Source organism: Pinus tabuliformis, chromosome 2_2 (genome assembly GCF_031772625.1).
Source record: "Pinus tabuliformis cultivar Carrire ecotype Pingquan chromosome 2_2, CPIR1, whole genome shotgun sequence".
NCBI lineage: Eukaryota > Viridiplantae > Streptophyta > Pinopsida > Pinales > Pinaceae > Pinus > Pinus tabuliformis.
Window position 1 is genome coordinate 435,734,536 of NC_142300.1, and position 26,009 is coordinate 435,760,544.

Below are 26,009 nucleotides of genomic sequence, written 5' to 3' on the forward strand. Positions count from 1 at the left end.
TATATACACATCCCCAACAACAATGCCAAAATGTTGGGTAATTTAATTGTCCTTAAATTACTTCATTAATTGTCAACTAAGGTTCGTGTACTTATGAGATGTATGTGCACCATATATGCTAGGAATTCTATCTTGAAATGAAATTTATCTAAGTGTGGATAAATATTAAACAAAATTAAAGAGTTGTTACGCACATGTCCTTTCATTAAAGCTACATAAACAAAATTCCAAACTAAATTGAAAATTAATCTAGAACTTAAAACCTCAACTTATTATAACTGCAAAATTGAAAGTCTCCATAAATTCTTCAGGAATTTACTTATTGGTACTCATGTTATTTAAACTCGAAACCCTTAATGAAGCACTCCACATTCAGAAACTCATACACATTTTCTCAGTCTTTCATCATTCTTTCTGCAAAATTTTGAATTCAGATTCTTAAATGCCTAGGTTTAAACATTGTCTTCTTTATTTCTCCTCTAAACCATTTCTTTAGTCCAGTCCCTGCAATTCCCAATGTTTTTGGCCATTCTAGTTTTCTAGGCTAGGGTTTTGAATTAGAATGTTTGTGACAAGCTCTCATGGTCAATCCCTTCGGCCACTTATTTTAAAATCTTGATTAGTTTTGTGGATGTCTCAGGCACTGGTTCCCTGCAGCCAAGAACTGTCTCTAGGGTTACAATAACCTTCACAATAAACTCTTACATTTAGGTTTGTGATGATCATGATCAATGCTTGATTCCAAAGAGAAATATGCAAACATACTCTTCATAATCCCATGAGATGTGACATAGTTATTTTGACATATTCTTGGGGTGGAGGAAGTTGTAGAGGCTAGCAATGTCATTAAGCTCGTAGTCAAGGAGGGGACATGAGATAGATGAAAGGAGAGGAGATCATTTAAAAAAGATGTGATTTCTCATAGTTGTGAGGTTCACAAGGTGGTGGTTACCTAGGTGACCATCCAAGGATGTCTCAAATTGGTCTTGATACTAACAAAGCTTGGGTCAAAAAAATTTGGCACATTTTTTGGGGTCTTCTCGTGCATTTATCAAGATACTTAGCACAAATCTAGGGAATTGTATTTCTCTTTACAATAAGCTAAATAAAACTCAAAATGGAGCATCAACCAAAAGGTTATGATCCTAATTTAAATTCATTTAGCTTAATATTATTTCTCATCCCTAATCAAACTAGTGTTAGGGTTTTGGCATTTTAGGGTTTTTTTCCTTCTAAGGTTTTTTGGCATCATTATAAAATGTAGATTTAGCCTCTTATTATGGGGATTCTATGAATGAGTGTAGCCATTGTATGTCTTCTCAGGATAAGTTACCACCACTTTATTGATTATCTATTTCTACGTACATCGAATTGTTTTTCACAATTTGATTCATTAATAACCTTGGATTTCACTATAATACTATGCTTTAAATATTGTATTTGTGTTCTCTCCATGATATTGCAAGTTCTTTGATTCCATTCTCAACCCAATTTGAATTTTATATGAATTCACTTTGTTCTCTATTATTTTCTATGCATGTCCTCAAAAGTTCAAGGTACAAGGAGTTGGGCCTTAAACTACCAAGCATATTAAATACTCCCCTCATTAACCTAAGCGGCCTCCCATGGCGATTGAAAAGAAAGAAAGGAAATGGAGCAATAAGTCCTATCAAGATGTTGCTTTGGGAAGCCATTGAATGTCAAAGGAATGATATGATGGGACATTTTCCTAGATTATTCGATGAATCCCATCAATGACAAAATGCACATTTTATAAGTAAACATTTTATAGGAATGACACTCTTTCAAAGTATAAGTTAATTTGTATATCCCTCTATTTGAGGGAAAGATAGATTAACAACTTTGGAGAGATGATTAAATTTCCAAGATGATTATTTCCCTGTTTATAACCTCTGCAAAAGTGATAAGATTACTTTTTCATTTCTAGAGGCATTCACCCGTGTCAAATATTGGTGTGTTACTTATTGGGTGCAATGCGCTAAAGATTTTCAACTATATGAAACAAAACCAAACAATCTTTATTAGCCAATATGAAAATCTTAGGCTCTAAAGCATCAATACCATGCACGATTCCATGAATTGGGGAACACAAATAATTGAAATGGAACCCATTTTTATTATTGTGACTATAAAGCATCTAATCCCAAAGAAGACAATTATTTCTTCTACTCATAGACGTGGGTGAAAGGGAAACCACTACATTTATTTGTGGACAATACCAACGAAAAGGACATAATCTCAGTTGAGTTCATTAGGAATATGAGTTTCCATTGACACCACACCATAACCATGCATCATTGATAGGTTGAGTCGAGGATGGCATATTCATATTCTAATGATGCCACCTTCTATACAATATCCAACCCTTCAAAGATCAAGTATTGTGTGATGTTTCCTTACTTGAAGTTTGTAATGTTATTTTAGGACAACCATATATGGGGAAGTGTCATGTCACTTATCATTCTAGACCCTATAGTGTCATTATCACCTTGGGATATTATCTCTATAGGGTAGTAGAGGTATCATTGGTTATCATAGCCTTTGTGATCACTAATATATAATGTAGGAATATATTCTCTTAGAATAGAGTACTTGTCTTCTTCATTGTCCAATTAGATGTAGCAAAGAAAATTATTGTGACCACCAAGCCTCTACTAAAAGTCCCTCTAGTGCATTAAAAATAATTTGTCAATTAAATTTAGCTTAAATAGTTCAAAAAAAATTATACTTAAGTGAATGGGAAAAATTTATTCTCTCCATCTAAATTCAATTCTTATATTCAACACATTAAATTTATAATGAATATCTTTAGTCACAACTTCAAATTTTATTATCTAAACAATTTCTCAAAAATATAAAAATATATATGAAATATAAAAATATTTCTCATACAATTATTTATTTTAACCTACTATATATTTAACTTTAACATTTCCATTATTTAGCTTTTTTTGAAACCCCGGGGGCAGATCTTCTTAAAGTTATTGGACACTCCAGAACTAGTGGTAAGATTATTGAATCTTTCACCTCCACTTTCATCGCCCTCATTCCAAAATCTGACAACCCCTCTACCTTTGACAACTACATACCTATATCATTATGTAATTGCATCTATAAGATCATGGGGAAGATTATTGTAAACTGGTTGCGGCCCATTCTATCCAAATATATATCACCAGAGCAGTTTTCCTTTATACAAGATCACCAAATCCATGAGGAAGTGGGAACTACCCAGGAAGTCCTACACTCTCTGCACTCCAAGAAAATCAAAGGTATGATCTTAAAGGTAGACCTCTCAAAAGCCTTTGACAGATAAAACTGGTTGTATATTAGAATGCTTCTAACCCACCTAGGGTTCCCTTTTGATTTCATTAAATGGATCATGAGCTGCATCACTAACATACCTTTCAACGTGCTTATCAATGAAGCAGCTTCACCTTTTTTTTATTCTGAAAGAGGTCTCAGATAGGGTTGCCCCCTATCCCCATTACTTTTTCTACTGATAATGGAAGGTCTCAGCAGGCTGGTCAAAGAAGAGTTCAGAAGGGGCAGACTAAAGGGAATAAAAATCACAGATGATTACACATTGACTCATCTGTTGTTTGTGGATGATGTCCTACTATTTCTTAATGGAAGCATAGGAGACTTGACAATCATGAAGAACACATTTTCACTATTCCAAACAGCCACTGGTATGACTGTTAACTGTAACAAGTCGACCCTCACAGAGGCTGGATGTTCTCCACATGAAATCCATTATGCGCTGCAAAGGTTCCAGTACACTCTTCTTAGGCTGGAAGATGGACTCAGATATCTGGGCTACAAGTTGAAACCTCTGGGGTACAAAATTACAGATTGGATCTGGCTCATTTCAAAAATGGAGAAAAGACTTAACATTTGGTACTACAAATACCTCTCCAGGGCAGGCAAACTCACACTCATCAAAGTTGTCCTCGAGGCCACCTTGGTCTACTGGATGTCACTGACATGGATCCCTCGGGGTATACTTTCCAGAATACAGACCTTATGCTACAGATTCCTTTGGAAAGGACAACAGCCAGGAAGAATATTCGCATGGGTAAAGTGGGAGGCCCTAAATCTGCCCAAGAAATGGGGAGGATGGGGCATAAAGAAACTGGATGACTTCTCCACAGCTATGGCAGCGAAACTAGGGTGGCATCTTATTACTACAAACAGTCTATGGACTAGGGTGGCCATTTCAAAATATATTGCCCTGATGGATTGGTTAAGCCAAACGCAAAGACTCCACTCAGGGGCTTCAATCATATGGAAGGCGGTAATAAAATCTCTTGACATCATCAGGGCCAACATCACATGGAAAATACAGTCTGGAATGAAGGTGAGGATTGGTTTGGATCCATTGATTGGATGTGGGAATGTTCACAGGCTACCAGACAACCTCAGATCCTTTCTCAGGGACAGAAATATTACCCATGTTGGCCACGTAGCAAACCTTGAACACTCCACCCTATTTCAGCAAGCTTGGAAAACGACTCAGAGACTGAACATTCCCCATCAATCGACTCATCAGTGGAATACTTACATCAAGGCCCTCACTGAGGCTCATATCCGAATTAGTGAGGAAGAAGATGAAGTCATATGGGCTCTCTCAAAAGCAGGGAAATACACACCAAAGGAGGGATACCTTGTTTTAGCTGAAGATCGCTGCCCACAAGCCTTAGAGTCATGGTGGAAGCATTTGAGGAAGCTAAAGCCCCCCTCCCCCCCCCCATGAGCAGACTTCTCATGTGGACCATACTTAAAAACAAAATCCCCACTGGAGACAATCTACTCAAGCGAGCTCATCATGGCCCTTTCTGGTGTCACCTGTGTAAATGCAACAATGAATCTGTCTCACATCTATTTATTGAATGTCAGGCTTCCCAAGACCTATGCCAATCGATCTTAGCCATGATTTCATCCCCGATAAGGTGGAAAGGTGCATCTGTGAAGGATATCGGGTCGACCTAGTGGACAAGCGTTGATCCAAAAAAGCTCAAAAATCTCCCATTACTTATATGCTGGGGACTGTGGATTGCTCGCAATAATCTCATTTTCCAAAACTCCTCGCTGCACTGGCCCTCCATTGCTTCCCATATCATCTCCGACTATTCCATCATACCAGATGAGGAGACGGCTCGACCCCGATCCATCATACCCGAATCCATAAACCATTCAAATCCTTGGGCTTATTTTGACGGTTCTGCCCAGGAGGACGGATGTGGGGGAGGGGCCATTCTTAACCTCACTGATTCGCATTCCTTCCATATTCAGATGGGTCTAGGTGGGGGCACGAATAACTATGCAGAGCTATCCTCTGCAAAATTCCTCATACAACATGCACTGCAAATCCAATGTCGAGACCTCCATCTGTTTGGAGACTCAAAAATTGTTTGTGATTGGATAAAGATGTTGTGCATACACATTATCACATATTCTGGAAGAGGCTCATCGTCTTATTACTTCTTTTGAAACTTTTACAAGTCATCATATTTACAGGGAGCGAAATGAAGATGCTAACAGAGTATCCAAAGAAGTTGCACATAGGCCATCCAACACTTGGATGATCTAATAACATAGAGAAGGGAACTTTTACCAGTACTACCATCGGCCCTTCATGGGCATAGATGCTATAGCAAGCTCATAGGGAGCTTAGATCATATAATTTGTTTGCTTTAAGTTACCATCTGTAAATATTCATATGTTTTTCTCAGCTTCAGCAAGACCTATGGACACGCTATATGGCTACAGTTATCTGTTTTTTGATAAAATCAGTATGATGAACACATCAGAAAATGATGCCTCCCTACGTGGACAAAAGGCATCAATATCTAGTTTTTTGGAACCTTATTTATCTGACAAGCACCGCGTCTTACAGCATATGCTTTTGCATATACAACATGTAATTTTTCTATCAATGAAAATTACGTTTTTTCCAAAGGGGAAAAAAACTTTAACATTTCCATTCCATGTAGGCATAATGAATTTATAACTTCATAGTTTCAAGGGTGTGAACACATTAACTTATATATATATATATATATATATATATATATATATATATATATATATATATATATATATATATATATATATGTATATATATATAGATATAGATATATATATAGATATATATATATATATATATATATATATATATATATATATATATATATATATATATATCTATATATATATATATATCTATATATATATATATATATATATATATATATATATATATATATATATATATATATATATATATATATATATATATATATATATATATATATATATATATGTAACTCTTTTGTATATGACCATCTAGACTCCTCTGAATCCAAAATTAACTGGTAGAGCTTTAAAAGAAGGTGTTATTGTTGGCCCTGGTAACACTGCTCCCCTACAGATTGGTTTTGCAGAATGTACCCTTCCAGATGAATGGAATAGTACTTATGTTCCACTTTCACAGAAATATCCTCAACTGCAAACCTCTAAAGTTCCTCCGAGATTGTCTCTCATCAATCATCCTGACGGATCCACTGGTCTTAAATTTACTACTCCTTCACTTACTAGATCTATGTCATCCTTCCCTAGATCTACAATCTTGGGTGGTAGGAATCCACAGATACCCCCTGTTCCTAGAAATTTATCATCAAGACATTCTGCTCCAAGAGAGGATCATAGAAAATCCACCTCTCAGCTACCTGATGATTGTCAGTTCTGTGTTCCATCTTCATCTTCTACATTCCAGACTGATGAAACTCCTAGCTCTGAAGTCTTTATACCTGATATCAAAAGTTTCTCGCTTCCTAGAGCTCAGTCAGAAGTTACTGCAAAAATACCAGAAAGATATTTAGAATCTGGAAATTCTAGAAGGACATTTAGCAATGGAACGAAGAAAGCAGATTTCCAATGGTTATCTATGAAAGCAACTTCTGATCCCGATCAGAATGAAAATGAAAAGCTGCATAATTATACAAACTACCAAATAGTTTGTATGCTTCAGAATATTGATGATATAGCCCGAGATGTTTTAGAAATCAAAGAGCACATAAAAAAGATGCATACTGGTTATGTTGAGACATTGGGGATCCAAGATGAAAACACACAAAAGTTGAATAATATTCAGTCAAACATGGGTATTATCTCGAAGTCTTTAGAACATCTTACGAATGCACTCCCCACTCCTGCTTCTCCACCTCATTATAGAGAAGTAGATGTCTTAAGTTCAAAGCTGAAATTCTCCTCCAAATCTGATGAATCAAAGCAAATTCTTTTTAAAGGGATAGAGAATATAGATAAAGCCAGACTTGAGAAAATCAAGAAAGGAATCAATCTAGCTAGAGAAAAGACAGAGTTGATGAAAAATAGACTAGCTGATATTCCTTCTGTTGAAAGTCTAAGACTACCAAAGAACTATGTTAGCCTTAGTTCTTTGATAAAACAAAATGGCCAACCATCTGCTCCTTCAATAATGGCCATGTCAGGAATAACTGGTGAGCAAACACATGGTGAATCAAGTTCTAAAAGAGACAGAAGTGATTCATTTTTCCATTCCAACAAAGGGAAAAGAGGTGCCAGTGATACCAATGCACATGAAGCATCAGCATCCAGCCCGTTCAGCAGATATACTGAAAATCTGCAATCTGTACCTATAAGGCTAGACAATCCTTCTTCCAGAGGATATGGAAATTCATTGTTAGTAAATATTGATTGCCTTGATTATAATGAAGTAATTGCTGTTTTGCATAATGTCCATGCTTGGGCATTACAGAGGAAAGCCGAAGCCAAAGTGTCATGGTCTGATATAGTTACTCAGATTGTATGGTCTTTTACTGGCATACTAAAGCAATGGTGGGAAAGGCTTGCAGAGGAAGAGAAAGATCAAATAGTTGAACATAGTACTGATCCATTAAGAGCACTGTTTGAAGCTTTAAAACATGAATTTGTTGGATTAGTCCCTGAAGATTCAACCCATCATTCACAGTTATTTCTCTCCCAGAAGTTATGCGACATTGATTACTTGCAAGAGTATTTTTGTGTTATGCAAAAGCTTCTGTATCTGGCTAGTGACCCACATAATGTTGCCTATCTGAGATATTATATCCAGTCTATGCCTGGAAAAATTCCTGATCTAATTAACCAGTACATAGCAGATCATAAAGTAAATTTGGAAGGACAATCATTTGCAGCTATTCACCAATTGATTGTCACAATATTGCAGAAAGAATGTGCAGAGAGCAAAGCCAAGAAGAATTTTTCAAAACAGATGCACTTTAGCACAAAGCTTTGCAATAATTTCAAAGAAACCTATAATTTTGGTTGTCACAAGAAAAGTGAAAGAAAGGTTTCTAAAAGGTCAAAGTTTGATAACTCCTGCTCTTGCAAGGCTGGTAAATACTTTCCTAAAAAGAAAAAATACTTTCCTTCCAAAAAATCATTTAAAGGACGAAGGGTAGTATTTAGGAAAAGATCAAAACCTTCTAAAAAAGGTGTGTGTTTTATTTGTGGTAAAGAAGGTCATTATGCTAACACTTGCAGAGAAAGAAAGGATAAAAAGCAGATGAAGATAATGAATATCTTTTCTACAATACATGATCCACAAGATTGGGATCTCATATCCCACTCTGATGGAGAATATTTTGAAGTTTCAAGTTCTTCTTCAGAATCTTCGGATAGTGAAATTCCTGAAATCAGGAAATTAACAATTGATTCAGAATCATCTGATTCTGATGAAACCTTCATTCCTGATATTAAAATGTTTAGTTTGAAATCCTCAAGAGAGATACAAGCAAAGATTGCAGCAGTCAAAGCTGATCTAGCACAGTTAGATCCAGTTCAGTTTACGGCAAGAAGAAGATTGACTGAAAAACTTGAAAATCTTGAGAAACAACTGCCATCCAAAAGGAAAGAAAGATTTTCAGAGGAAGAAATAGATGATGACGACTTCATCGAAAAAGAGTTCGATTCAATGTTCAGACCTTTGCAGATTTCAGTATCTCCAGGTATGAATCAAATTGATGCTCTTAAAAAGAAGATCACAGATTTGGAATCTTCAATTCACCATACAAGGTCAGAAATGTTACAGTTGTCTTCCAAACTTCAAATGCTTATTTCTGATTATGATGATTGTAATTCCAAATTAACCAGCCTACTGATGAAAAATGTGCCAGTCATGGAAGAAATATCCCCAAAGAAAAATGTTGAGCTTTTTAATGTTATGGGCATCGGAGATAGAGTAGTTATTCCAATAAGAATTAAAGTCCCGAGCATTAAACAGTATACCTTGGATGCTCAAATAGATTCTGGTGCTATGAGTAGTTGCTGCAAATATAAAGCTATTCCTCATTATTATTGGCAGCCTACTAAACTCCAATTCAGGGCTATCACTGGTGATTTAATGGAAATAAGTCACATAGCTCCCGAATTTCCTATTTTCCTGAACGATGTCCAGGTTTTTGTTACTTTGTATAGTTTTGATACTGGTGCTGATATTCTGTTAGGACAAGATTTTCTGAAGAAATATTTGCCAGTCACTTTCGGACAAGATTATGTTACATTCTCCACCACTGCTGGTCCTATCACAGTCCCTGCTTCTAGTGACTATAAAATTAATGTGCAACCTGAAGAACAGGATCCTCTCCAGTATAGTCTGCAAGATCTCACCAAGATTAATAAGATCGTAAAAAATGCAGAGTTACATGGTCCCAAAACTTTGCAACAAATTTCTGATAAACTTCGTGCAGATTGTACTTCAAGTAGGCCAGATGCTTTTTGGGCAAGAGAAAAGTATTTTGTTGCACTACCTTACCGAGAAGGATATATTCCTAAGCCACAAAAAGCCAGTGCAAATCATATGAGTCCAAAAGAGCAAGAATTATGCAAAGCAGAAATTGAACAATTGTTAGAACAAAAGCTTATTGAATCCTGCAAGAGCCCTTGGGCCTGCCCGGCATTTTATGTCAATAAGCATAGTGAGCAGAAAAGAGGCAAGAAAAGGCTTGTGATTAATTATAAGGCTTTGAATGATGCTCTTCTTCCTATTCGATATCCTCTGCCTAACAAAGAATTATTACTTGCAAAAATTGCTAATGCTAATGTGTTCAGCAAGTTTGATCTTAAAAGTGGATTCTGGCAGATTGGTATTATTCCTGATGATAGGTATAAAACAGCCTTCACTGTTCCTCATGGCCAATATCAATGGACTGTGATGCCCTTTGGTTTGAAAAATGCTCCATCTGAATTCCAAAAAAGGATGGAAGACATTTTTGGTGGGGTAGAGTACATTATTGTATATATTGATGATTTGCTTGTATTTAGCAGAGATGTAAATATGCACAAGATCCATTTAGAACAATTCTACCAACTTGTATATAAGCATGGATTAGTACTTTCAGATTCAGAAGAGAAGTTTCAGATTGGAAAAGTCAAGATTGATTACTTGGGTTTACACATAGAAAAAGGACATGTAGAACTTCAGCCACATGTGCTAATCCATCTATTAAAGTTTCCCGATATAATTGCCAATGTAAAGACCCTGCAGAGGTTTCTTGGATGCCTGAATTATATAAGAAAATTTTATGCTAACCAATCAGAGGATACAAATGTACTGCAGGACAGACTAAAGAAGAAAGGTGTCAGATGGACAGATGAAATGACAGCAGCAGTAATTAGTATTAAGAGTAAGCTTAATGATTTGCCAAAACTCAAGCTTCCTGATACTAATCTTCCTTTTATACTTGAAACAGATGCTTCTTATCACACTTGGGCTGCAGTTTTGCTACAAAAGCATGGAAGAAAAGAATTGGTTTGTGCCTATTCCTCAGGATCTTTTAATGACACAGAGAAAAAGTATCCTTCTTCTCATAAAGAAATACTTGCAGTAAAGAAAGGAATAAAAAGATTTCGCTTGTTCTTGAAAAGTGTCAAATTTATTGTCAGAACAGATCTAAAGCATATGAAACAGATGTTGGCAAACAAAAGGTTGTTAGAAGAAGGCAGTACCAGAGTACTAAGATGGGCACTATGGCTAGAAGGTTTTGATTTTGATATTGTTTACAAATCTGGTGCAGAAAATTATCTTGCTGACATGCTTACCAGAGAAGGTGCTCAAGAAACCAAGGAGATCAAGATGTTCAGACCACTTAATCAGCACGAAGCTTCTACAAGTCAGTCCAGTCATGTCGAGTCTAAAAGAGTTAAGTATGTTACAGTCTGTAGTAACTGTCATTATGAGTTTTGTCAAGAATGTCTATCAAAACAGGTCCAAGTCTTGCCATTTTGCTTAAGACAAATCATTCTGCAAAAATGGTTTGATTCCGAGGAGTCTAGATGGTCATATACAAAAGAGTTACCATATAGGATTAGGCCATGGCGTGTTTATTATGCATTGTCTAGGGAACCAGATCCTGTTTATTTTGGGTGTATTCAAAATACTGACTGGACATGGGCAGACTACTTTTCCATTCACCAAAGAGCTAGGATACATGGTTCGGTTAAGGTCATATTTTATGCTGTCGCTATAGATCCCTCAAACAATTGGTGGAGTCCATGGTTTAAGCTATTCCTGTTTAGATATTTGCCTAGAGCTAAAAGCATTTTCGATAGGACTTTTGATGAGTTTGTCAGAATCTTTCATTGGGAAATGCATATAGCTGTCCAAAATGATTTCGTCTTAGAATTTGAATTCATCCACAAACACACAATTGTCATTCCTAATGAAGAAGATGAATCCTTTAAGCTTTCTGTCAGATTCAGAGGATTGATATCAGTGGACCCACATGACAGGCCAACATTCATGTTCACATTTCCATTCTTTTGTTGTACCAGAGATGTAGCACCATATTGGCTAGATGAATCTGTCCCATATGAAGTGCTGGCTCCAAACAATGAAGAGCTAATTGAAGAATTAATAGAACAAGACCGAAACAGGCTTGGCCATAATAATCCAGCTGTTCCAGATACTCATGCACATGATTATGAAGACAGGGCTAACAGTGACTGATTGAAGGGATCAATCAAATGAAATCCTTTCATATCCAGCTTTATTTGTACATATACTGCTCTTCGGTTTCCGTGGGATTTAGTCCGAATAAAATCTCCACTGTGTAATTACTTTATCTTGTTGTCCTTTGGTTTGCGTGGGATTTACTCCGAATAAAATCTCCACTGTGTAATTACTTTTGTATAAGAGCCGACGTCCTAGATTCCGGCCATCTTTTCACTTCAGAGATGTCATGATTCGGTCCCCATATGGCTTAGCCTCCAAGGGATGAGATAACAAGTGGTTGTCCCCACTTGCCCGAATCTTTAGGACTATTCATTACTTTTGTACGAAGTTCTTTAGTGATTCATGATAGACATCTTGCATGATGATCTAATGAATCTTTTGAAGTTTCAAGTTCCCGGTAAAACCTCTCACCGGATGACCTGCTAGGATATTATAAATACTAGCATTGTAAGCTCATTAGGGGCATTAGAGTCTTGAGAGTTTGGAGAGAGTCTGAGTAGTGTGATAGTCTGAGTGAAATCTCCCTGCTCTGCATCTGCGAGAAGTGTTCTCGATCTGCTTGCATCACGGAGGTTAACTCTATAGTCTGTATTGTAAAGTTCTGGTTCTTTGTTTTATACAAGACGAGATCTCCCTGCTCTGCATCTGCGAGAAGTTTTCTCGATCTGCTTGCATCACGGAGCACTAGTCTCGTATCTGGTCTCATATCTGGAGTCTGTAATTATCTGAGAAGCAAATATATATATCTTGGCGCATCTTTGCTGTATATCTGGTTCTTTGTTTTATAAATGTGTTCTCAATCTATCCCATCGGTGCTACTTATTTCATGCACGATTCCTTCATTATTCATGTGGTTGTAAGGCTATAGTGGAGGGAACAACAATGTGGAAAACTACAGGTTCAATCCTATAGCCTTCTGTTTTTTGGAAAGCCACAAACTTTCTTGATTGCTCACAAACTTTTGTAGAAAGCCACCAACCTTAAAAAGGACAACCTTGACTACACTACTGGCTAGGATTGAGTTTTTACTATGTAATTTTGTTTTTTTGTGGGGATATGAATAGAAATCATGATTGAATATTACCCCAAAAAAGAGTTTTCACATTAATTTATTCATAGCCAACGAATTCACAACTTTTATTACATGTTTCCATGAATTGAAATTTGAGCTCGTCTAATCATGTTCATTATGAAAAAATTAATAAATAGCTCTTAAGCATAAACCTCTAGTGGGTTGCATTGATTCCTTTCTTAAGGACTCTGCGTCCTTTGTTAAAGAATGGAATGATGTGAGGCTGGACCTAGGGGATCTGCTTGTTAGTTTTGACGTTGTTTCCTTATATACCAAAATTCCCATTCAAGAGGCCATTGATGTCATAAGTCAGATCACTGACCAAGAAACTGCCAAATTGGTTTGCCTCTGCCTCACCTTGACCTTCTTCAGTTTCTAGGGTGAATTGTATGCGAAAACATGCGGTGTTGCGATGGGTTCCCCTCTTTCCCCTATTGTTGCTAACTTATTTATGGAGTATTTTGAGACCAAGGCCTTAGCCTCAGCTCAATTTCGCCCTAAGAAATAGAAGAGGTTTGTTGATCACACTTGTGTTTTAGAAGAGGAGGAATGACCTGTTATAGAGTTTTGAGAACCCAACGTTTCGGACTACCAAGTGAGTCCATCATCAGGGGATGCGTTAATAGATATTCTCAGATATTAATGATTTATCCATGAGCTCTATTTAGGGTATATATATATAGGTTTTTAAAGAAAAGTTATATGGAATTTGGTCGGCCTCTTAGTTTTTCATTTATTTAAATATTTATTATTATTATTATTATTATTTTTAATTTTTTTAATTAATTTATTAATTTGTTTAATTAATTAGTTTATTAATCAGTTAAAGGGATAAATTAATTTTATTATTTATTAAATTAGTTATTATGTTTACTAATTTTATACAAAATTAATTAGTTAAATAATTTGTTTAAATAATTAATTTATTTATTTGATTAATGTTTATTCATTTATTAATTTATTAATTTGATTAATTAATTAATAAGTTAAAGGGATTAATTAATTAATTAATTGTATTATTTATTGATTTAATTATTATGTTTATTAAGTTTATGTAAAATTAATTTTTTAATTAATTTGTTTAATTGATTCATTAATTTTGTTTGATTAATTAACTAATTTGTTTGATTAATTGATTAAAAGAATAGATTAATTAATTAATTTTATTGTTTATTATGTATTAATATGTCTATTGATTTAATTTTATGTATTTTATTTGATTAATTAATTAAATTAATTGTTAATTGATAAATCAATTAATTTAAAAAATTAAAAATTTAAAAAAATTAATAAATCAATAATGAGTTAATTATTGATTTTTTTAAGATTTCAATTAAAGGTTTCCAGGTGTTGCTTAGTTTTAATCCATCATCCCGGTTCAAGTTGTCCTTCCTTTTTTCTAAATCAATGGCTTCTTTGATTTTTTTTTCCTTTGATTTGACTTTTTTTAGGAAAAATCAAAGAAGCCATTGAAATAGAAAAAAAGAAGAATGGATTAAAACTAAGCCCCTGGAAACTTTTAATTGAAATCTTAAAAAATCAATAATTAACTCATTATTGATTAATTAATTAATTAATTTATCAATTAACAATTAATTAATTAATCAAATAAAATAAATTAATCAAATAAAATACATAAAATTAAATCAATAGACATATTAATAAATAATAAACAATCAAATTAATTAATTAATCTATTCTTTTAATCAATTAATCAAACAAAATTAATGAATCAATTAAACAAATTAATTTTACATAAACTTAATAAACATAATAATTAAATCAATAAATAATACAATTAATTAATTAATTAATCCCTTTAACTTAGTAATTAATTAATCAAATTAATAAATTAATAAATGACTAAACATTAATCAAATAAATTAATTAATTAGTTAAACAAATTAAACAAATTATTTAAATAATTAATTTTGTATAAAATTAGTAAACATAATAACTAATTCAATAAATAATAAAATTAATTTATCCCTTTAACTGATTAATAAACTAATTAATTAAACAAATTAATAAATTAAATAATAATAATAATAATAATAAATATTTAAATAAATGAAAAACTAACAGGCCGACCCAATTTCATATAACTTTTATTTAAAAACACACACACACACACACATATATATATATACCCTAAATAGAGCTCATGGATAAATCATTAATATTTGAGAATATCTATTGACGCATCCCCTGATGATGGACTCACTTGGTATTCTGAAACGTTGGGTTCACAAAACTCTATAACAGGTCATTCCTCCTCTTCTAAAACTATCCTCAACTGTATGGATTCATTATTTAACGACACTTGTGTTGTCTGGCCCCATGGCCGTGAGAAATTAGACATGTTTCTGAACCACCTTAATTCCCAATCTGAATCTATCAAGTTCACGATGGAAGTTGAGGTGGATGGGTGCCTTCCTTTCCTTGACATTCTCCTCTCTAGAATGGATGATGGTTCTGTTTCTCACCATTTTTTTCACAAAAAAACTCACATGGAACAATATCTTCATGCTAGTTCTCATCATTTTCTTGCTCAGAAATTCGGTGTTCTTAGCACCCTTGCTACCCATGCTCTGAGAATCTCTGATGAAAGCCACCTAGAGTAGGAGAAATCTCATCTCCTTGAAGTTTTTAAAAATAATGGGTATAGCAGAACTCAGAGCCTCAAGGCCTTTCAAAGAGCCTGTAAAGGACCAAGAGTTAAAACTGCTTGTGTTGATCCTATCCCCAAGGTTCATCTCCTGTTTATTCAAGGGACCACGGATAGGATTGCCCATATCCTTCGGAGAAATAATGTTTCCTCTTCGTTCAAACCTCTTAGAACCATTAGAAATTCTCTTGGTTCGGTTAAGGACCCTATCGACCCGAAGGACGTGAAAGGTGTTTACTTGGTTCCATGTTCTTGCGATATTCCATATATTGGAGAAATGGGTCGATCAATTAACCAGAGGATCCATGAGCACACTATAGACATAAGACACAATTATTCCCACTCATCGGCTTTAGCTGAGCATGTGGCAAAATCCAAACACCATGTATGTATTGAAGATTCCAAAGTCATTGCTAGAGTTGATCATTTCCACCATAGGAAGCTTAGGGAGGCTATCGAAATTGAGAGGCATGCTAGAAATCTCAACAGAGATGATGGCTGGAAGCTGAGTAGGAGCTGGATTCCGGCCCTCTCCTTATGATCCTCTTATCTCTTCCCCCTTCTTTACATTTTTTTCCTTCATCCCCCCTTTTTAATATTTTTATCTTACTATTGGTTAACTTTATTCTTTAGCTACTTAGTACTTTATATTAAAGTAAATTCTCTCCTCTCTTTTTCTTTATATATTTTCCCCCTTTTTTCCTTGTTTTAAGTCATTTTTTGAACCCCTTTAATAAATTATTGTGCTCCTTATGATTCAATTAACATATAACTTTTTGGATCCTTTCCTTACTCTTTATAGTATATATTAATTTGGATCCATACCTTATTAGTATTTGATAGTATTTATAAACTCCTAACAACAATTTTAATTAATTTATGGAGTATTCTTAATATTAGTTTATAACTAAAATCTGTAATTGTAAATAATTTCAATCTCCCTTATAAAATATTTTGAAACCTGAATTGACCTCTTTTTACCCTATTTGTTTTAATATGTGAAACTAAACTAGATTATTATTTAAAATTATATAGCTATTTTATTAATATTTATAACTTATTCTTATCCCCCTTATTAATTTGCTTAACTATATTACTATTATTGGTGCTCCTAAAACCAATTTATAACTAAATTTATAATATTAAATAGATTTTATAACTAATTTAGATTATCAAATAATTTATTTAAAATATTAAATAATTCCTTTTTAGGATTTCTATTTACCTGTTTAACTAATCTCCAATGGATAGTTCTCAATGGCTAGTCTTCAACGATTAATTTTCATCAGTTGACCTTAGACAATGACACATCCTTACTATTTATTCTTGTATGATCTTTTCCATCTTGTCTTGAGGATGAACCACATTAGTTGGTTCGAAACATCGACCAAATCCTAAGAATGTGATTAACCAGAAAGACATTTATCTACATTATGGATCACAAAAGTCTCAAATCTAACAAAATAACAAACAACTTAACTCAGAAATATGATTATTGTTTTTTAAAGTAAAGATGATATTCAAAGTTTAATTTAAGGATGGATTTTTTAAATAAAAGTTTAATAAATATAATAGAAATATTTTTATTAAGTTGAGAGGTGTTTCCACTTTAATATGAAAAATGTCATTTAAAAGTATTATATGAAATTTTGCAATAAAATATTAGGTTAAAAAATAAAATGTTAACTTAATTAAAAAAATAAATTTCTCAATTAATTTGTTATAGTGTAATTTTTTTAATAAATTTAGAAAAAAATGTTCAATTTAATTTGTTATAGTGTCATTTTTTTAATAAAATTAGAGACATTTTTTTCGAGCCTACCAAGCAGAAAACAATTTGTGAATGAGTGTATTGTTAAGACACTCTTTGCATAATGGTCACTAGTTCAAAACCCTGTGAATAACCCACTTGCCTAACTCTTAACTAGAAGTTATAATGGTAGTGGTGGGAACCGATCCTATGTCTCCTGAGTGAGAGACCTGCCTAGTTGCTAATTCCTCTAGTCAAAAAAAAAAAAAAAAAAAAAGAAGAAGAGAATTTCTTTAGAAAAATTCATAATATGCATATAACACTAACAAATATTCAAATAACTAGCATAGATCCATCTTAAATACGGATTTTCTAACTGTTGAGAGGGATCAAATCTCTTGATATGTAGACTATTTTTAGAGTAGAAAATTTAGAAAAAAAAATTTGCACCTCAAGAGATTCTCTTTAGGCACTTGATAAACCCCTGGTTAAGATAGATTTTATGTGCAATTTTTCATTAGTTAAATTGCATTCTTAAATGGTTAAAAGGATACAATGCCTTGAAAGTCCTTTTGACACTTGGATTATGTAAACTACACAACTTAAAATTTGAAATTCCAACAAATCTTTGCTAGATTTTATAATTAAAAAATGATTAAAAAATATGCCAAAAAAGCCAAAATGTAAAATAGTGAAACTACTAAAATTATATTACTTAAGATAGACATCCAAATATTTTATTTATGGCTCCTAGAGTAAAGGTGAAATATTTTTACCACATCTTGATATTAACAATGAATCAAGTGATCACAAGGCTTTTAATACAACTAACAATTTTTTTTTTTTTTGTAAGTGTAGGTAGTGCCTTTCTTTTATATTTAAAATAACCAAAGAGACCAGATACATCGTATTGGTGGCCTCAACCTGCCCCGAAGGGAAACCAGGTCTGTTGGCCACCTTAGTTTACTGTATGCATTCCAAAAACAAATTTAACAAGTCTTTCCATCCTAGCTATGTGCACTATACAATTGAAACTACTTAGTAAGCTACTAACATGCATGAGACGGTAAAAGCAAAACGATTCACTGAAACACTTAAGAAACCCAAAAGGATCATTCCTTTCTTATACCAGTATTTAGGTCCATATCCATGGGAATATCCACTGGTTCGGCCTGCCTTGGAGTTGTATGAGCCATCCGAGACAGCTGCTGATGCATTTCCTCCAGCTTGTTATTCTGCCTGATCATGATAACTTGGAAATTTTTCATTTCTTTTTGCAGGTTTGGCACGCCATTTGCAATTTCGGCCATTTCCTTCGCCACCTGCTCCAAAGCTTTTGCAAGAAGGCGTTTTAACACCCAGTAGATATGAAGAGTCTGCCTATACAGCGTCAACCTTCCTCGCGTATTCCCCGAATCACTGATCACTTCAGCCCAACCTTTTGTCTCGGAGTCAGACTGTACCTCCATCACACTGGTCTACATATCTTGAGTAATTCGACGAATTTCTTCACTCGTGCCTTCCCTATAAGCTCTAGCAGCCTCTTGGACTGCTATTAAAGTAGATCTTCTCCCTCTGCCCTGGTTACTTGGAGCATTTGCTGGCTGTTCCTCTTGATTCCCCTGTCTCAGACGTTCTCTGCTTCCACGCCCTCTGCCATGACTCGGGCGTGCCATCCTGCTGTATACCTTATCCTATTGACAATTTTCATTCACATAGATCAGTTTTTGAGGTTTAGCATCATTGTCTTCCTCCTCAGTTTTCTTTGTGGTTATTCCTCTTCTCCTGCTACAGTTTCCGCCATTTGTTTGGGTGTTACAATGCTTGTCATTTTCGGGATGCAAGAATTTAAGAAGGCCTTCAGTCATTTGGATCAATTGTTGGGCTAGGGACGAAATTTTCGTATCCATTTCCTCAGTCTCCCCCTGCACCTTTGCAGTGGGTTGGTTGATACAGCCCCCCACTTTTCTTCCCGAACTATTCTCATGGCTACAATTCCCCCATTCATCAAGAAACCTTCCCTGATCCTGACCCGATGGGCCCTCACAAAGCTTTGCTGAGTGAAAAGCGGGTTCACACCAGTCTTTTTCTTCCTCAGAGGCTTCAAAAGTAATAATTTTATCCATTTTACCAATTATGACAGAGGAAAGGGTTGAAGGGGTCTCAGAGATAACATACCCGAAATTTTTAACCTCCTTGAAAGCTCCTTCCGTTTGCGCTTCACCCTGCTCCTCTTCCTCCCAGCTTAGTCTACCCTTCCTTCTAATCTTCACCATCTTCATAAAATACCACTTATCTGTCCCTCTCCCTCTTTCACTAACACCGCCACTACTGCTCATCTCCTTCATTCCACCTCCCCCACTTCGGTTTTTTGAAAATTGTGCTGACATGTAGCTCATTGTTCTAGCTGGAAGGATGGCGTCGTACATATGGGTTAGTCTCACTGTCTTGCCATGATCATAAACCTGTTTTCCACCCTCACCTACTTTTTTCCACATCCCGATTGGGGGCCATCTGTCTCTATTATCTTTGAATCGTGTCTTCATGATTATCATGGTTTAGAATCATTCTTAGCTGCTCTAAATTTGAATCCTCTGAATACATAGTCCATATGTTATCCAGTTTCCTTCCTTGTTCCTGGCCACCCCAGTTCGCAAGAAAATCCGCTCCTCTGTTGTCCTCTCTTCTAACATGCTTAATAATCATATATTCAAATCTTTTTATGATAATTTCCAGCTCCTCGATTAGACTCGCCATTCTCCAACTCTGCGTAACTTTATCCCATGAGGTTCCATTATTAAGTTTTTTGATTACGTGTATGACCATTTGGGAGTCCCCTTCCACTTCCAGGTTATTGTATCCGTTTCTGATTGCTATCTTCAGTCCTTGACGTACTACCATCAATTTAGCTTCATTGTTGCTCATGATGCTGCCATTGTCTGAGTAAATCCATTTTGTTTTGCCTTGATCATCCCGAAAGAGACCTCCAATCCTTGTTGGGCCTGGATTTCCTTTGGATGCCCCATCAAAATTTAACTTTATGAATCCAGCCATGGGGCGAGAGAAGTGCATGGTGATGTTATATCCAATCTTGGGTTCTTTCCACATTTGAGGAGCCACCATCCCTTGATGCAGGTTCAACTTCCTTAAAATCTGATCTTCTTCCGGTGTCATTTCCCAGTCTTCTACATTCCAAGTGTCTGCAAGTATGGTCTCACGAATATGACTCAATGTTTTCCCCCAGATTTGGTCTTTTGTCATTTCTTTGTTTTGGAAGATTCTTCTATTTCTTTCTTTCCAGATCATCCCTACTGTTAGACTCCAGGCTCTTCTTACCACCGGGCTAGTGAATTGTCCACCTCCCTAAACTTTAATTGTGTTTTTAATGCTATGTTGATCTCTGTGAGTCCTTCCAAAGAGTTTCCTAACCTCTTCCCAGCTGAGCTCCTTTACACGAGTTCAGGAGGTGTTCCTGCATTTCCTGTTCTTGCTTGCAAAAATTGCATCTAGGGGGGCCATGTATGCCTCGCTTTTGGAGTTGGTCCCAGGTCAGGATGCGACCTTTGCTTACTAGCCATAAGAAGTGGGCCACTTTCAGCCACCAATTACTAGTCCATATTTGTTTCCAATGGACTGTCGTATCCTCTGGTTCTCTAAGAGTTAAGAGATGATATGCCTCTTTAATTCAGAAATTTCCTTTTCCTCTGTAACCCCATCTCAGTATGTCTGGTCTAGGTCTTATAGGTATTCTCCTTGTCTGCATTTCCTTTTGATATAACTCCCTTTGTTCTCCATCAACTTGATCCATCCATTCTTCCGGACTCTTCCAGCTTCTCCATACTTCCTCTTGGCTCCTTTCCTTCCAAAAGTCCCTTACTAGATTCATTCCATTCTCAGCTGCCTTTTGGCATATATCCCTTAAAGATTGAATTCCATTCAGTCTTTCTCTTTGCTGCCAGGCTTCCTCCCAAAACCTGGCAGAGCTGCCATCCCTAATTTCCCAAAAAGCATGTTTAGTTATTATTTCTTTGTTTAGACTAGCTAGATTCCAAATTGTTGACCCTTTCGGGGTATCCCTTATTCTTAATATCTCCTCTGGTTTTGTTGGCATATTATATTTTTTTGTCCATATTCTTTTCCATAGGTTGTTTCCTCCATTCATCCAGCGCCACCAAAGTTTAGCACCCATTGCCTGATTCAGAATATAAGGATCTCTAAGGCCTAATCCTCCCTTAGTCTTGCTTTTCACCAAATCCTTCTAGGATACTAAAGACCATTTTCTTTGATCCTTCAGTCCTCCCCAGATAATTTTTTTAAAAATCTCTACCATCTTTGTGCACACTCCTTTAGGGGCTGCCATTTCCAATAGTTGGTATATTGGGATCGATTGAAGGACTGCTTTAACTAAAACAACTCTGCCAACAAAATTCAAAGTTCTGAAAGACCAGTTGGCTAGTTTTCTAGCAATTTTCTCAATGGTTTGTTGCCAATTTGACAACCTTAGAGGATTCAGGGCTAGAAACATTCCTAGATATCTTGTTGGGAGTTCTCCTGATCGAAATCCCAGAGTTCTTGTTAAAAAAAAATTAATATTTCTAGCAGTGTTGAAAAAATAAGTGCAAGACTTGTCATTGTTAATTTGCGTGCCTGAAGCTGTCATGAAAAGTTCTAGAATTTTTTTAATTCTGCGAGCTTCTCTGAGGGACACAGTATAGAACAACATAATGTCATCTACGAATTGCTAGTGGGTAATAGGAAGGTTGTTACCCCATATTTGGATTCCTTTTAGCTTTCTTTCTCTTACTTCTTTTCTGATGTACCTTCCTAGGCCTTCTACGACTATAATGAACAGGAAAGGGGACAATGGATCACCCTGTCGGAGTCCTCTGGACGCTTTAAAGGGTTGGGAAGGAGTTCCATTCACAAGGATGGAGAAATTGGCTGAGGAGATCATAGTAGAGATCCATTCAATCCATCTATTGCAGAAACCAAAGGCCCTTAGAACTTCTTTCAAATAATTCCAATTCAAACGGTCATAGGCTTTAGAGAGGTCAAGTTTAATCATCATACCTGCTTCCTTTTTGACTTTCAGAGAATGCACTACTTCTTGGGAGACCACCAGTCCATCCAAGATTTGCCGGCCTTCAACGAAACCTGTTTGTTCTGTGGAAATAATGCTAGATAAAATAGGCTTAAGTCTTTTTGCCATTAAAGTAGCTATTATCTTATATATAACATTACAAAGGGCAATGGGTCTAAAGCCTTGGTGAGTTTCAGACTTAGTTTCTTTAGGAATCAGAGATAAGAGGGTAGAGTTTAAACCTGTACTTACCTTCTGGTTTCTTCTTGATTCTTCCACCACTTCCAGTATGTATTGGCCCAAGAAATCCCATCCTGCTTGATAGAATTTCGTTGTGAATCCGTTAGGACCAGGGGCTTTATTCTTTTTCATTCCTTTTACTACCTCTTCTACTTATTCCAAGGTGGCTGCCCTCATCAGAGCCAGGTTTTGGTCTCTAGTGACCCTACTTGGGATCTCTTTACAGATTCTTTCAGTAGCTTCTCCACGATCTACATTGGGTTCCATGAGGAGATCTTTGAAATGATCCACCAAGACTTGTTCTATTTCCTCATGCTGTGTAACTTGTGTCCCTGCTTCGTCTTCTATAGAAAAGATTCTATTTTTCTGCCTTCTCTGGACCATGGCTTGGTGGAAGAACTTTGTATTCCTCTCCCCTTCTCTTAGCCAATTTACTCTCGATTTCTGCCTCCACAAGATCTCTTCTTGTTTCCGCCTTTCTTCCATTTGTCCTATCAAGATCCCTTCCTCTCTGGCTAGGTCAGCACTTCTTCCTGCCGTAATGATTTCTTGTTGGATTTGCTTCATCTTTTGTTCTAGGAGTTGCTAATCTTTGAGTATGTGTCTGAATTCCTCTTTATTCCATTTCTTAATGTTTCCTTTCAATTCTTTTAGTTTCAACTGAAATGTCTGCATTATGTTTCTTCCTTTCTGTCAACTTTGCTTCTACCATTCTTCTACTTTCTTCATAAATTTTTTATCCCTAAGCCAGAAGGCTTCGAACCTAAAGGGTTTTCTCTTGGGACTGGCTTTAATATGAAGTTCTGCTTTGATCGGCCAGTGGTTTGATCCCATTCCAGGAAGAATCGTTGCTTCGATGAAGATATCCCAATTTATAATCTATTCTGACATTAAGAATCTATCTAGTCTGGAAGCAATCTGGTGTCTACCTCCCCTTCTGTTTTTCCATGTATAGATCCCGTTTGTTGTTTGTATGTCTACTAGCCTTTGATCTGCTATCGAATCTCCGAAGGCTTCCATGTCTGCATATGTTCTTCTGAGTCCACCCTTTTTTTCCTTTATTGATTTTATCATATTGAAATCTCCTCCCACTATCCAAGGAGAGGTTGGATGCAAGGACCGCATAACTGCCAGGTTCTGAAGGAAAAACCTGCGATCCTTCTGTATATGGGGTCCATATACATTGGATAAGAGGATCCATTCTTGAGAACCTATAATTCTAAATCTTCCTGTGAGGATGCGAGGTATACTGATCCAGTCTTCAAATTGGACTTCCTCTGGGTTCCAGAGGATTGCTACTCCTCCTACACTGCCTGCCGCATCTTGACCAATGATCTCATAATGCGGCTTGAAATTGCTCATCACTTCTTTTAGTTTGCTTTCTCGTAATTTTGTTTCTTGGATTAGCATTATATTCAGTTTATCTCTTTTGAGTCTCTCTTTCAGATATCTTTGTTTTCCTTTATTGTTCAGCCCTCTGATATTCCAGGTTGTGATGATCATTTCAAGAGTTTGAGGGGTTGTTGGAAAACCTCCGACAATGGCACAACTCTTCCTGAATTCACCAACATGTCTCCCACCATTTGGATTGTCTCACTCATGGGTCTCCTTACTCTTTTCCTTTCTCCCTTCCCTATGGTTCTCGTTTCTGTGTTTTGATTTCCTTGTGTTCCAAGTTGCTCTGGTTGCTTTGCTAACATTGTCCCTCTTTTTTCTTTGTATTTTTGGAACATATCTTTATAGAGTTGTTTATGGTCATCTAGTATGAACCGTTCATCCAGATGCTTCCATTCCTGTAAAAGTTTCCTCTGACCTGTTCCTCTTCGCCTTCTTGTTCCTGCTAAGGATCTATTTCCATTTGAATTTGTTCTTGAACCCGGTCTCCCCTCTCCTTCTCTTTTTCTAATTCCATACTATTTGTCTCTTTCTTTTCCTTTTTGTTTTCTTTCTGGATTTCCCCTATTTCAGCTTCCCCTTCTTCACTTTCCGCTTCCATTTCTAATTCACGGAGAACCTCAAATTGGTTCTGGATTTTCTGAATTCTTTCTGGGTGAGAGGGGTTTAGTTTGGTTTTTCCTTTTTGGGGTCGTCTTCTTCTCAATACTTCTATGAACCTCCCCTGTTTCCTTCATTAATCCTCCTCTCCTGTTCCATACTTCCCTTTCCATCTCCCTGATCTGTTGGTGTATCAATTTCATTCATCGGGCAACATTTGAACAAATGGCCATACTCATGGCATCGTCTACATCTAAAAGGAATGTGTTCGTAATCAACTGGCTGTTGCCAGACCTCGTCATGATATCCTATTTCAACATGATCCGGCAGCGGTTCTGTGATATTCATGTAGACACAAATTCTGGCATAAGATGTATATCTGCCTCTCTTGGTGGTTTTTGCTACCTTCACAAAGGTCCCGATTGAGTTCCCAATTCCTTCTAAAATCTCTGGATCCCAGAACTCTATCGGGAGCCCAAATAGTCTGACCCAAACTAGTGCTGCTAGCATTTTTTCTTTTTCCGGATTATAGCATTCTTCCCATTGCCTCATGAAGAGCCCTGCGTTGTTGAAGAAGTATGGACCCTCTTCAAAGATCCTCTCCTTATCCTCCAGGTTTGCAAATATTACTGTGAAAAAACCTTTTGCCCCCAACTTAAGATCTATATGCCCTTTGGGCTTCCACCTCTGTTGTATCCACTTCGTCAGATCTTTCTCAAACAGCCATGTTCCTACAAACTTGCAAATGAGTGCATGGTCTTTCATATATCCCCTGTACTCCTCCAATTTATTATTTGGAACAACAAACTTGGGTTTTTTTGTTGCCCGCGGTAGACATTTGTTCCCCGTCCTAGCTTGCCATACCGCTCCCATTACCGGCGCGTCCTTGCTGCGATTCCCAAATCCGTCGTTTGCTCCATTTCGGCTTGATTCTCCTGCGGTAATCGCCTTGTAGGAGGGGATCTCTCCCCCCCGCTCGCATCAGTCATTTTCCTCCCAGACTATCCTGTTCTCAAATCCTTCTTCCCTTAGTTAATCTGTCGTTGTATTGGTCTGTGATTCAGCAGGTGGATACGAGATCCCCTGCACCCTGACCAGGAGCAGGTCTGCTCGGGGTTGTCTGATCCCAAACCCTAACCCTAATCT

At 36.2% G+C, this 26,009-nt stretch overlaps 1 protein-coding gene across 1 annotated transcript; it reads right to left on the reverse strand.

Moving 5' to 3' along the window:
• Window positions 1-24,974: 24,974 nt before the first annotated feature.
• On the reverse strand, window positions 24,975-25,736 carry LOC149193132 (uncharacterized). Its single transcript, XM_089407222.1, has one exon. It carries the CDS (start codon window positions 25,734-25,736, stop codon window positions 24,975-24,977), a length of 762 nt encoding a protein of 253 aa, XP_089263348.1.
• Between the last annotated feature and the right edge of the window lie 273 nt (window positions 25,737-26,009).

Coding starts and splice junctions, on each gene's coding strand:
- LOC149193132 (XM_089407222.1), bottom strand. CDS start 25,736: ATGGGAGCGGTATGGCAAGCTAGGACGGGGAACAAATGTCTACCGCGG.